Raw genomic sequence first — 15,053 nt, 5'->3', positions numbered from 1 at the left:
GCCCCTGCTCTGGGCAAGGCATAGCGTGGATGGTGGGGCTACAACCAGGAGCAAGGCATGAATGGTTCTTCCCTGCCTGCAACTTAGGATCTGTTGGGAGGAGGCTGGGACTATAAAAGGTATGAAAATGTTACAACAGGATGTAAACATTCAAGTGGTTTTTTTTTGTTTTGCTACAAAAAGCTTTATTGTTTCCACTTGGTGCAAGGCTTAGGGGAAGTCTCCAGGTGGTTAACAAGCTGCCTAGTGGCTGTAGAAAGGGGCTTCAGGCAGAAGCCCTGACACCAGGGGGTCTTCCTGCTGTCAGGGAAGTCGAGAAGGTGGGGATTGCACTGGCAGAGCCCCGGGCCTGCAGGTCCATGAAGGCCGATTTTGGGTGCTTTTCCCTGAGCTCGATGGCTTCCACAGCGTCCTGGGTTTTACCCTGCTCCTTTTGGGTTAGGGTTAAGCATGAGGGAGTGAAAACTAGTAACAGGTTGCCTTACTGGCTCCCTAATGGGGGAGTGAGCTGGCCTCTCAAATGGAATAAGGGTAGGGATAGGTCCAGGGATGCTGAGTACAGGGCCAACACCCTGCTTTTGCTTCCAATTCTTGAGAAGTAGCAGTTGGGTTTTTAGTCTTTTTTCTTATTGTTCATAATTTGTCCCAACTATACATGCATGCAGTTATTTTTAGTTCCTTACAGTTTCTTTGTATTTCATTGCTCCAGAAGAGGGGAGGTTTGTCCAGGTGGAAGCACTGCAGCAAAGGGCCCCAGGGACCAGTTTCCAGCCTGTTTCAAATTCCTTGAGAAGGTGGCCCATGCACTCCAGAGCCATCGTGGTGGAAATAAGCCCAGAAAGGTGGGTGTAGGAGGCGTGCAGATACATGTTGACTGGGCAGTTGACAGCAGCCTCTACCTGGGTGGCATCATTCTGATGAGTCTGGGAGCTCATGGTTGATCAGTAAGGAGCTAAGCTCAAAAGAAGGTGTTGGCTGGTCTGGAGGCCCAGGATATTGGAGGGTGGACAGGCGTTGGAGGAAGGGGCATCCTTGCATCTATTCCATTCAAACACTGTGGAAGCAAGAGACAGAGCCTCAGGACTGCCCAATGCACTACCTCAGATTTATTTTTTAATTTATTGTGAGTATTTTACTTAAAATAATTTTATTGAGATAAATATTTTATGTCATAAAATTCACTCATTTTATGTGTGCTGAATTGCTTCAGTCATGTCCGACTCTGTGTGACCCTATGCACTGAGCCCACCAGGTTCCTCTGTCCATGGGATTCTCCAGGCGAGAATACTGGAGTGGGTTGCCACGCCCTCCTCCAGGGGATCGTCTCCAATCCAGGGATCAAACCCACATTTCTAACATCTCCTGCGTTGGCAGGCTGGTTCTTTACCACTAGCACCACCTGATTTTTAATAATTTTATAGAATTGTGCCACCATCACCATGACCCAGTTTTAGAACGGTTCCCTTATTCCCCAAAAGTCCCTGTGCCTATTTGCCGTCATTCTCCATCCTCATGCCCCCTAGGCAACTATTTATTTACTCTCTATCTCTGTGTGGTGGTTTAGTCACTAGGTCGTGTCCAACTCTTGGGACCCCATGGACTGTATGTAGCCTGCCAATATACTGGAGATGTAAGAGACTAATATAGTGGTAAAAATTCCATATACCAGTGCAGGGGAAATAAGACTCAGATTTGATTCCTGAGTTGCAAACAATCCCTGGAGTAAGCAAATGGTAACCCAGGTTATAGCCTGGGGGGAGGGGTCACAAAGTACTGGACTCCACTAAAGGAACTAAGCACACATACATGCACAGACATGTGCACAGACATGTACACATACACATGCACACATGCACACACACAAAATACGTTACCTTTTTACTTGTTGACGGACCTTTAGGGTTTGTCAGGTTAGTTTATTCCCATCTCTTGTCTTATGAAGCCTTGAATGACAGACTAATTATAGCTCTGACAGGACATCTCAACTCATATGTCATAATTGCAGTGATTAAAAAAAAACAACTGGTTACAGTCCTAGTGAACAAGTCTTCTGTTAAACAAGCACTCCCAAGACATGTGAGTAGGTCTTGGCTTTCCTTTTTATACTTCCTGTCTTCCTCTCTTGGTTCTGCCCTGTGTAAAATGCAAATCAGCATACACTCAAAGCCAATCAGGGAAGGGGGTGTGTCTGGGCACATGCAAAATAGAGTTTTTACATTTTCATTTATGTGGGTGTGGACTGAGCATTTTGATTGACAGTTGCAAGTTACATAACAAGAGGCTCTATTGCACATGTCTTTTCCATAATTCAGTCTGTTATAATCAGATATATGTATGTATAGAATATTTATGAACCCTACAGAATGGGAAAGATGAGAGATCTCTTCAAGAAAATTAGGGATACCAAGGGAACATTTCATGCAAAGATGCCCTTGATAAAGGACAGAAATGGTATGGACCGAACAGAAGCAGAAGATATTAAGGGGTGGCAACAATACACAGAAGAACTGTACAAAAAAGATCTTCACAACCAAGATAATCACGATGGTGTGATCACGTACCTAGAGCCAGACATCCTGGAATGTGAAGTCAAGTGGGCCTTAAAAGCATCACTATGAACAAAGCTAGTGGAGGTAATGGAATTCCCATTGAGCTATTTCAAATCCTAAAAGATGATGCTGTGAAAGTGCTGCTGCACTCAATATGCCAGCAAATTTGGAAAACTCAGCAGTGGCCACAGGACTGGAAAAGGTCAGTTTTCATTCCAATCCCAAAGAAAGGCAATGCCAAAGAATGCTCAAACCACCACACAATTGCACTCATCTCACACGCTAGTAAAGTAATGCTCAAAATTCTCCAAGCCAGGCTTCAGCAGTACATGAACCGTGAACTTCAGATGTTCAAGCTGGTTTTAGAAAAGGCAGAGGAGCCAGAGATCAAATTGCCAACATCCGCTGGATCATGGAAAAAGCAAGAGAGTTCCAGAAAAACATCTATTTCTGCTTTATTGACTATGCCAAAGCCTTTGACTGTGTGGATCACAATAAACTGTGGAAAATTCTGAAAGAGATGGGAATACCAGACCACCTGACCTGCCTCTTGAAAAACCTATATGCAGGTCAGGAAGCAACAGTTAGAACTGGACATGGAACAACAGACTGATTCCAAATAGGAAAAGGAGTACATCAGGTCTGTATATTGTCACCCTGCTTATTTAACTTATATGCAGAGTACGTCATAAGAAATGCTGGGCTGGAAGAAGCACAAGCTGGAATCAAGATTGCCAGGAGAAATATCAATAACCTCAGATATGCAGATAACACCACCCTTATGGCAGAAAATGAAGAGGAACTAAAGAGCCTCTTGATCAAAGTGAAAGAGGAGAGTGAAAAAGTTGGCTTAAAGCTCAACATTCAGAAAACTAAGATCATGGCATCTTGTCCCATCACTTCATGGGAAATAGATGGGGAAGCAGTGGAAACAGTGTCAGACTTTATTTTGGGGAGCTCCAAAATCACTGCAGATGGTGACTGCAGCCATGAAATTAAAAGATGCTTACTCCTTGGAAAGTTATGACCAACCTAGATAGCATATTCAAAAGCAGAGACATTACTTTGCCAACAAAGGTCCATCAAGTCAAGGCTCTGGTTTTTCCAGTGGTCATGTACGGATGTGAGAGTTGGACTGTGAAGAAAGCTGAGTGCTGAAGAATTGATGCTTTTGAACTGCGGTGTTGGAAAAGACTCTTGAGAGTCCCTTGGACTGCAAGGAGATCCAACCAGTCCATTCTAAAGGAGATCAGTCCTGGGTGTTCTTTGGAAGGAATGATGCTAAAGCTGAAACTCCAATACTTTGGCCACCTCATGGGAAGAGTTGACTCACTGGAAAAGACTCTGATGCTGGGAGGGATTGGGGGCAGGAGGAGAAGGGGACGAAAGAGGATGAGATGGCTGGATGGCATCACTGACTCGATGGACATGAGTTTGAGTGAACTCCGGGAGTTGGTGATGAACAGGGAGGTCTGGTGTGCTGCGATTCATGGGGTCGCCGAGTCTGACACGACTGAGCGACTGAACTGAACCGGCTCCTAGCTGCCTAAGGTTACTTGAGGACACAGCTGTGCATCACAGGCACATGTGCTGGAGTTGGAGAAGCCCCTGTGGTTAGTTTGTATCCACTGTGTGCTTATGGTGCTTGTGCAGGAGCTGGAAAAATCTCTGGTTGTTTTTGCAGCATATCTGTGAGCTCTCCTGGGCATGTCTGGGATGGAGTCTCGAGATCAGCTTGCATCCTTTTCGGCTAGGCCACCCCTCTTGCTTGTGCCTAATTTCTGACCTAACAGGTTATTCCTATGTCTGTATGGACATTTGTCTTGTGTAGACATACATCTTCATTTACTTCTCTTAGGTAAATACTTGGAAGTGGAATTGTAGGGTCTTATGATAACTATATTCAGCATTTTAAGGTACTGTCAGACTATTTCCCAAAGCAAGCACAACATTGTACAATCCTACCAGCAGTATATGAAAGTCCCAGCTTCTTCACGTTCTTGTCTATACTTGTTATTGTCTATTTTTTAGTTATAATCATTCTAGTGGATGTGAAGTGGTATCTCATCTTGATTTTAATTTGAATTTTCCTAATGACTGTTGAGTAGCTTTCATTTGCTTATTGGCCATTTGTGTATTTCCATTGGTGAAATGTCATTCAAATCTTATGGCCATTAAAAAAAGTTTGGTTGTGTTCTTTCAAAATTTTTGTTGTATGAAAACTTAATATGTATAAAGGACTAGGAAAATTCAAAGAATTGGATTTTGAGGACCTGAAGGTTAAATGGGTCCACAGCCTGAGAAGACTGAGTGTGTTGATCGCTCAGTATTGTCTGACTCTTTGCAACCTCATGGACTATAACCTGCCAGGCTCCTCTGTCCATGGAATTCTCCAGGCGAGAATACTGGAGTGGGTAGCCATTCCTTTCTCCAGGGGACCTTCCTGACCCAGGGATCGAACCCAGGTCTCTTGAATTGCAGGCAGATTCTTTACCATCTGAGCCATCAGGGAAACCCTGGCACAGTGTTGATCTGGTAGAGCTCCATTGTCCAGTATTGCGGCCCCTAGCCACTTGAGGCTGTGGAGCATGTGAAATATGGCTTGTCCAATTTGAGATGCACTGTAGAGTAAAATACACGTTGGACTTCAAACACTTAGTATGAAAACCTGAATGTAATATATTTCAATATTTTTTTAATGTTTTCCTTGGCTTTGAAATATAACTGATAAATAACATCATGTAAATTTAAGGTGTACAGTGCAATGATTTGAAACATGTATATGTGTCAAAATTATTACCACAATAAGGTTCATTAACACATTCATCACCTCACATAACTATATTTTTATAGTGGTAACAATTATACTTGAATTGTTGATTACATATTGAGATGATCATATTTTAGATAGACTGACTAAAATTGACTATAGTATTAAATTATTTTTACCATGTTTAAACTTTCTGAAAATACATGGCTGCTATAAAATTTAAAATTCAATACATGGTTCCCAATAGATTTCCATTGTATGGCACTGTTTTTGAACCTTGACCATCAGGGGACTTCCCTGGTGATCCAGTGAAGTCTGGCTCTGCCCTTCCACCGCAGGGGGCGTAAAGGTTCAATCCCTGGTCGAGGACCTGAGCTCTTGCATTTGCAGTGTAAAACAAACAAACAAACAAAAACCCAAAACAAAACTCTTGACCATCAGGAATTTGGATCTTCATTTGCAGAGAAATGGGAAGGCATTGGTAGATTTTAAACATGGGAAAATTATGACTATTTTTTAGAAAAAAAGAATGCAGTGAGGAGAACAAATTAAATATGCAGAATTATTAATAATAATAAAGTGGGCAGTTTAGCAATAGTCCAGATGAAAGATGATAGTCACTTGATAATGATTGGGAAAAACAGTTTTCTGCTCAGTATCTAACATAATTACAGTTCTGGAGAAAACATTTTTTTTTTAAATCTATGTGTGAGAGTGTATGTTAAGGCAAATATCAAATGAATGTCCTTCACAAGGGAGCTAAGATTTTAGATTCTTCAGTGTCTAAAGTGAAGATGAAAGGTTACTTGGGGCACAAACACTTGTTCAGGGAAGAGCCACTTAAGTGGCAACTCGAGACCATGCAAGGTATGCACTAGAGCAGGATAAAGATTAGGCTTTGACCCTGACTGAGGGAAACCTTTGGAATGTTTTGAGGACAGGAGTGATGTGGCCACTGTCACTGCACTAAAATGTTGTTGGTGTTGAGGTAAAATTGACATATAACATTATTTTAGTTTCAGATTTACAACATTATGATCCAATATTTGTGTCTTTTGCAAAACAATTGCTACAGTAAGTCAAGCATTCAAGTCATTGCATTTTAATTATAAGATGATGCTGGTTGCTGTGCTCGAAATAGACTGGAGAGGGTGAGAGTAGGAGAAGAAAGACCATTTAATTAAACAATTCTTCACTCATAAGCATTTTCATCATTTCTAATTTTCTCTAATTTTAAAGACAGAATAATTAATGTGCAATAATAAAATTATTTAAAGTGATAAAAGGAATAGTGTAAGTTTATTACATCATTCCTTTATTTTCTTAAGATAAATTCTAAGAAATATAAGTCTTGGTCAATGAGGTCATCTTTTATGACATCTTTTGACATATATATATATATATATATATATATATAGCCAAATTCCCTTCCAGAAATTTGGACTCAATTTATGATGCTGCTTTCCTCTACTTGTAGTGGCCCTTGGTGGTCTTCCTCTTTCTTAAACTTAATCAAGCGGGAGCTCAAAGTATGCCTTTAATAATTTATCTAAAATTAGATCACTATTTTCTTCCATGAAACATCTCTTCCCGGCATGTCCTAGTCAAGCTATTCCATTGAACTTTGGACAAATTATATAGTCAGTCTTTTTGATTGTTGTTCAGTGGCTAAAATCCAACTCTTTGTGACCCCATGGACTGTATCACACCAGGCTTTCCTGTCCATCACCAACTCCCAGAGCTTAATCAAACTCATGTCCATCCAGTCAGTGATGCCATCCAACCATCTCATCCTCTGTCATCCCCTTCTCCTGCGTTCAATCATACCCAGCATCAGGATCTATTCCAATGAGTCAGTTCTTCACATCATGTGGCCAAAGTATTGGAGTTTCAGCTTCAGCATCAGTCCTTCCAATGAAAATTCAGGACTGATTTCCTTTAGGATTGACTGGTTGGGTCTCCTTGCAGTCCAAGGGACTCTCAAGAGTCTTCTCCAACACCACAGTTCAAAAGCATCAATTCTTCAGTGCTCAGCTTTCTTTATGGTCCAACTCTCACATCCATACATGACCACTAGAAAAACCATAGCTTTAATTAGACAGACCATTGTTGGCAAAGTAATGTCTCTGCTTTTTAATATGCTGTCCAGGTTGGTCATAACTTTTCTTCCAAGGAGCAAGCGTCTTTTAATTTCATGGCTGCAATCACCATCTACAGTGATTTTGGAGCCCAAAAAAATAGTCTGTCACTGTTTCCATTGTATCCTCATCTATTTGCCATGAGGTGATTGGATCAGATGCCATGATCTTAATTTTCTCAATGTTGAGTTTAAGCCAGCTTTTTCACTCTCCTCTTTCACTTTCATCAAGAGGCTCTTTAGTTCCTCTTTGCTTTCTGCCATAAGGGTGTTGTCATCTGCATATCTGAGGTTATTAATATTTCTCCTGGCAATCTTGATTCCAGCTTGTGCTTCATCCAGCCCGGCATTTCTCATGATATACTCTGCATATAAGTTAAATAAGCAGGGTGACAACATATAGCCTTGATGTACTCCTTTCCCTATTTGGAACCAGTCTGTTGTTCCATGTCCAGTTCTAACTGATGCTTCTTGACCTGCATACACATTTCTCAGGAGGCAGGTCAGGTGGTCTGGTATTCCCATCTCTTGAAGAATTTTCCACAGTTTGTTGTGATCCACACAGTCAAAGGCTTTGGCGTAGTCAATAAAGCAGATGTTTTTCTGGAACTCTCTTGCTTTTATGATAATCCAGTGGATGTTGGCAATTTGAACTCTGATTCCTCTGTCTTTTCTAAATCCAACTTGAACATATGGAAGTTCACGGTTCATGTACTGTTGAAGCCTGGCTTGGAGAATTTTGAGCATTACTTTGCTAGTGTGTGAGAAGAGTGCAGTTGTGCAATAGTTTGAACATTCTCTGGCATTGCCTTTGGGATTAGACTGAAAACTGACCTTTTCCAATCCTGTGGCCACTGCTGAGTTTTCCAAATTTGCTGGCATACTGAGTGCAGCACTTTCACAGCATCATCTTTTAGGATTTGAAATAGCTCAACTGGAATTCCATCACTTCCTCTAGCTTTGTTATTAGTGACGCTTCCTTAGGCCCACTTGACTTCGCATTCCAGGATGTCTGGCTCTAAGTGAGTGATCACACCATCATGGTTATCTGGGTCATGAAGATCTTTTTTGTATAGTTATTCTGTGTATTGTTGCCACCTCTTCTTAATATCTTCTGCTTCTGTTAGGTCCATTCCATTTCTGTCCTTTATTGTGCTCATCTTTGCATGAAATGTTTCCTTGGTAGCTCTAATTTTCTTGAAGAGATCTCTAGTCTTTCCCATTCTATTGTTTTCCTCTATTTCTTTGCACTGATCACTGAGGAAGGCTTTCTTATCTCTCCTTGCTATTCTTTGGAACTCTGCATTCAAATGGGTATATCTTTCCCTTTCTCCTTTGCCTTTAGCTTCTCTTCTTTTCTCAGCTATTTGTAAGGCCTCCTCAGACAACCATTTTGCCTTTTTGCATTTCTATTTCTTGGGGATGGTCTTGATCACTGCCTCATGTACAGTGTCATGAACCTCTGTGCATAGTTCTTCAGGAACTCTGTCTATCATATCTAATGCCTTGAATCTATTTGTCATTTCCACTATGTAATTATAAGGGATTTGATTTAGGTCATACCTGAATAGTCTAGTGGTTTTCCCTCCTTTCTTCAATTTAAGTCTTAATTTTGTAATAAGGAGTTCATGATCTGAGCCACAGTCAGCTCCTGGTCTTGTGTTTTTTGCTGACTATATAGAGCTTCTCCATCTTCGGCTGCAAAGAAGATAATCAATCTGATTTTGATATTAACCATCTGGTGATGTCCATGTGTAGAGTCTTCTCTTGTGTTGTTGGAAGAGGGTGTTTGCTATGACCAATGCATTCTCTTGGAAAAACTCTATTAGCCTTTGCCCTGCTTCATTTTGTACTCCAAGGCCAAATTTGCCTGTTACTCCAGGTATCTCTTGACTTCCTACTTTTACATTCCAGTGGTCTATGATGAAAAGGACATTGTTTTTGGGTGTTACTTCTAGAAGGTCTTATAGGTCTTCATAGAATTGTTCAACTTCAGCTTCTTCAGCATTACTGGTTGGGGCATAGACTTGGATTACTGTGATATTGAATGGCTTCCCTTGGAAACGAACAGAGGTCATTGTGTCGTTTTTGAGGTTGCACCCAAGTACTGCATTTTGGACTCTTTTGTTGACTATGAGGGCTACTCCATTTCGTCTAAGGGATTCTTGCCCACAGTAGTAGATATAATGGTATCTGAATTAAATTCACCCATTCCAATACATTTTAGTTCACTGATTCCTAAAATGTCAATGTTCAGTCTTGCCATTTCCTGTTTGACCACTTCCAATTTACCTTGATTCTGAGATACTGAGAACCCCATGAACAGTGTCTCCTGGAGTTTGCTCAAATTCATGTCCATTGAATCAGTGATACTATCTAACCAACTCATCCTCTGCCACCCCCTTCTCCTTTTGCCTTCAATCTTTTCCAGCATCAGTCTTTTCCAATGAGTCAATTGTTCACATCAATTGGCCAAAATATTAGAACAGTGTAAAGAATTTGCTTGCTAGTGCAGGAGATACAAGAGACACAAGTTCGATTTCTGGGTTGGGCAGATCCCTTGGAGTAGGATATGACAACCCACTCCAGTATTCTTGACTGGAAAATTCCATGGACAGAGGAGACTGGTGGGCTACAATTCATGGTTCACAGTCAGGCGTGACTGAGCAGTGCATGCATGCACGCATTTCCTTTTCTGGTTAATGCTAACAATTTATTAAGTTTTTCTTGTTCCTAAAGATGGAAGAACCTTGTCAAATTGGTACATTATTGATTTCCACTTTAACATTTTTTAAGTGGAATTGAATAACAAACCCAAAATAAGTTTAGGACAGGAAGTCTGGGTAATTTTTTGAAGTTATTGTTGGATATTAACCTTTTGGTGAATTTTTAATCAGTAATCAGAGAATTACTAAAACCCAAAAGAAAACTCATTACAAGTTGGCATAATTATGAGGGCAGAGTAAATGTTACACTTTTTGGTGAAGGATTTTTCAGAAATACTTCAAGATTAGACACTAGCCCTCCAGTTTTTCAGAATGAAGCCTCTTTTTCAAAGACTTTTTTTTTAAGCTGAGAAGCCTTAATGAGCAATCTGAAAATATTTGTTGGTAGAAAAAAAAAGATAAACTACAGTATGTTTATAAGTATGCATGCATATATTTAGTATAATTTCTCTTTCTTTCTGTTCCCTGGAGAATCACTGGGTGGAATTAATTTTAAGAGACCATTGGCCAGGCCCCTCAAAGGTTAAATTAAATTGAGGAATGCTACTGCAATTTGATTATGTTTTCATCTTTTCAAATCTGTCATCTAGTATAGATTTTAGTCCTATTTTCATACGTCTGTATAGGTCACCTAAAAGCCTTGTTCAAAATTGTATTTTTTTTCTCTCATGAGTAATTTCTCTCACTAGGTAACCTTTGTCTTCTATGGACATAATAGAGGTGTTTATTTAGAAATAGCAAAGGAGAATGGACTCTATTTTGTGACATATTGAGTCATAAGATAGAATTATGCTTGTGTACTCAGCAGCTGACCTTTTCTTTTTCCCAACTTAGAGGCTGAGAAGAGGGTTGACCTGCTGTTGTTGTTGTGTGGAGTGTAAAGAACCTGGGCTCCCAGACAGATAGAAGGAGAGGGTGACCACAGACAGGGTGAGATTTAAATCTAGTCAGTAAGCAAGAAAAATAAATTTCTATCACAGACTTGCCCCTAATGTCTCCCATTTCTGAGCACATTCCTTATGTTAAATTGCTCTTTACTGATTCTTCCAGAATTTTATTTCTTCCTCCTCCAACCCTCCAGCTTTGCATCAGACGTTACCACCTGCTACTCTGTTGTTGTGCTTGACCCCAGATGCATGCATGGTTCACTCTTTCTCAACAAAAATGTATCTTCAGGCTGCATGTCATTCTTCCCAGCTCTATTCCTGCATCATTTTGGTGATTTAAATACAGTTGATTCTCATTCTTTGTGGTTCCGTAAAGTCACCGTAAAGTGCTGCACTCAATATGCCAGCAAATTTGAAAAACTCAGTGGTGCTCACAGGACTGGAAAAGGTCAGTTTTCATTCCAATTCCAAAAAAGGCAATGCTAAAGAATATTCAAACTGCTGCACAATTGCACTCATCTCACATGCTAGCAAAGTAATGCTCAAAATTCTCCAAGCCAGGCTTCAACAATACGTGAGCTATGAACTTCCAGATGTTCAAGCTGGATTTAGAAAAGGCAGAGGAACCAGAGATCAAATTGCCAACATCCACTGGATCATTGAAAAAGCAAGAGAGTTCCAGAAAAACATCTGCTTTATTGACTACGTCAAAACCTTTGACTGTGTGGATCACAATAAGCTGTGGAAAACTCTGAAAGAGATGGGAATACCAGACCACCTGACTACCTCCTGAGAAATCTGTATGCAGGTCAAGAAGCAACAGTTAGAACTGGACATGGAACAACAGACTGTTTCCAAATCGGGAAAGGAGTATGTCAAGGTATATATTGTCACCCTGCTTATTTAACTTGTATGCAGAGTACATCATATGAAATCCCGGGCTGGATGAAGCACAAGCTGGAATCAGGATTGCTGGGAGAAATATCAATAACCTCAGATATACAGCAGAGAAGGCAATGGCACCCCACTCCAGTATTCTTGCCTGGAAAATCCCATGTACGGAGGAGCCTGGAAGGCTGAAGTCCATGAGGTTGCTGAGGGTTGGACACAACTGAGCGACTTCACTTTCACTTTTCACTTTCATGCATTGGAGAAGGAAATGGCAACCCATGCCAGTGTTCTTGCCTGGGGAATCCCGGGGACGGGGGAGCCTGGTGGGCTGCCATCTATGGGGCCTCACAGAGTCGGACACGACTGAAGTGACTTAGCAGCAGCAGCAGCAGATATACAGATGACACCACCCTTATGGCAGAAAGCGAAGAGGAACTAAAGAGCCTCTTGATGAAAGTGAAAGAGGACAGTGAAAAAGCTGGCTTAAAACTCAACATTCAGAAAACTAAGATCATGGCATCTGATCCCATCACTTCATGGCATATAGATGGGGAAACAATAGAAACAGTGACAGATTTTAATTTGGGGGGCTCCAAAATCACTGCAGATGGTGAGTGCAGCCGTGAAATTAAAAGACTCTTGCTCCTTGGAAGAAAAGTTATGACCAACCTGGACAGCATATTAAAAAGCAGAGACATTACTGCCAACAATTGTCTGTCTAATCAAAGCTATGGTTTTTCCAGGGGTCATGTATGGATGTGAGAGTTGGACTATAAAGAAAGCTGAGTGCTGAAGAATTGATGTTTTTGAATTGTGGTATTGGAGAAGACTCTTGAGAGTCCCTTGGACTGCAAGGAGATCCTACCAGTCCATTCTAAAGGAAATCAGTCCTGAATAGTCATTGGAAGAACTGAAGCTGAAGCTGAAGCTGAAACTCCAGTACTTTGGCCAACTGACGGGAAGAACTGACTCATTGGAAAAGACCCTGATGCTGGGAAAGATTGAAGGCAAGTGGAGAACGGGACAAGAGAGGATGAGATGGTTGGATGGCATCACTGACTCGATAGATATGAGTTTGAGCAAGCTCCGGGAGTTGGTGATAGACAGGGAAGCCTGGCGTGGTGCAGTCCATGGGGTTGCAGAGTCGAACATTACTGAGCGACTGAACTGAACACTGAATTAGTGAGCACTGAAACATTGATGTGTCCTTCTGCACTGTTTGGGTCAAGGGAAAGCAAGTCCCCTGTCTTTGATGTCTGTGGTAAGGGTACCCTATGTTCCAGATTCGAACAGTCTGAAATGTAGTAAATATCATGACATTGGGATCACAACTTTGAGGAAATGTTCATTTTAGCCCTGAGTTTATCCAGGTCTGCCTGTCAGAAGGACTTCAGAGTTCTGTGTCCCTACAGACTGCAGTGATCAATGAATGTGGGATGTTGTGTCTGTTTCGTTTGTCATGAGGCTTTGGTCTGGGGGAACTGCTCCTGACTGGGGCTACTGGGCACTGGCGTGCATGAGTGGGGCTTTTATCACAGGTACCATATGAAAGGTTGTTGGGAAGCTGTACGTGTGGTGTCTTTGTGTCCAGATGACCTATCCGCATCTTGGATGTTGTTCTGTGGCAGCTTTGCATTTCCTACATGGGTGTGGGGGCAATATAAATTGTGCAGCTGGGTACCTGATGAGTGTCATGTGAGTTTCCTATCACCGTGTACCAAATGACTACAAAGTTAGTACCTTAAAACAATGTAAATGTATTACTGTAAAGTTTTATAGGATATAGAAGTCTATCATGGATCTCATGGAGCTAGGATCAAGGTGTCAGCAGGTCTCTCTTCCTTTCTAGGCTTTAGGGGAGGATCCATTTCCTAGCCTCCTACATTCCTTGGCTTGTTGTCTCTCCATCTTTAAAGTCAACAACAGTAGATTGAGTCCATCTCACAGTGTATCACTCTAATCTCTTTTGCCTCCCTCTTCTACTTTTAAGGATTCCTGTGATTGCTTTAGGCGCATCTGGACAATCCAGAATAATCTCCGTATTTTAAGGTCAGCTGATTATCAACATTCATTCCATCTACAGTTTTAGTTCTCTTTCTCCATTTAACATAACATATTCATAGGTTCTGGGGATTAGGTCATGGACATATTTGGGGTGCCATGATTCTGCTTACTGCAGGTACCAGATGGAATGAAGATGCTGTTTCCTGTCCTCTGACCTTCTATGGAGGGATGTGAATGGAGATGAAGCCTGCAGTGTGTCTTGAATCTGATTGCCAGTTTGAATCTGCAACCACTGCTGTCTCGTGCCTATTAGAACACAGTGTTGAGAGGCTGGATTTTTACTGGGAACATTACACATGTTCAAGCACAATTTATTAACTCTCTGCAGGGGTCTGCTATTCTGATAATTGACTAATTTCTTAATTGTGCAGCTCCCAAGATATCTTTCTTTTTCAAAACCTCTGAAAATAATTTTAAGATGCTGGATAATGGGGTTCCTGGGACTCTGATAGCTATTCAAATCTCCAAAGCTTTAGGACTTTTCTTGGCCATCAGAAAGAATTGAAAGCTACTGTTTTCTTTTAGAGGAAAAAAAATTTTTTTAACCTGTGTGATACAAATTTTAAATGAAGCCAATATGCTAAGCTGGGCTGCTGTAAAATGATTTTCATCATTGCATTCATTGTGTCAACCAGATCTTTGGCTCCAAATATGCTGGTCTTGTAAAAATCTTATTTCAGCTGTCAGGGTAATCAGAATGGTTTCAAAAGCTTTCCCTGAATACTGCATTGAAGTAAAATAATAAGATATGCTATCAAATGTCAGACTCTACAGAAGGAAAATACCAGATATGGGCAGCTTTTGCTTTTTTTTTTTTTTTAAAAAAGTCTATTTTATTAACTTCTTTATTTGAGTATAATTTTGAAGAGACTATTCCTGAAATATACAGTTTCCAAGTCAGTTAGGTGGCTTTCAATCCAAAATTAAATTTGGGATAACATAATTAAACACAGAATTATAGAACAATATTTTCTTTATTAAAGTTATCTTTTAATGCCGCAGTTTGTTTTGTGTGATGGGATTTTTATA

At 40.8% G+C, this 15,053-nt stretch overlaps 1 protein-coding gene across 1 annotated transcript; it reads right to left on the bottom strand.

Moving 5' to 3' along the window:
- Positions 1-265: 265 nt before the first annotated feature.
- LOC113887556 (ferritin light chain-like) lies at positions 266-935 on the bottom strand. Its single transcript, XM_027534726.1, has 2 exons — positions 684-935; positions 266-430 (listed from the first exon to the last, which is right to left on the bottom strand). The coding sequence occupies exons 1-2, from the start codon at positions 933-935 to the stop codon at positions 266-268; spliced, it is 417 nt and encodes a 138-aa protein (XP_027390527.1).
- Between the last annotated feature and the right edge of the window lie 14,118 nt (positions 936-15,053).

This window comes from Bos indicus x Bos taurus, chromosome X (genome assembly GCF_003369695.1).
Source record: "Bos indicus x Bos taurus breed Angus x Brahman F1 hybrid chromosome X, Bos_hybrid_MaternalHap_v2.0, whole genome shotgun sequence".
Taxonomy (NCBI): Eukaryota; Metazoa; Chordata; class Mammalia; order Artiodactyla; family Bovidae; genus Bos; species Bos indicus x Bos taurus.
Note: the sequence above shows the minus strand (reverse complement) of the source record. Positions and strands in the feature narration are given on the sequence as shown.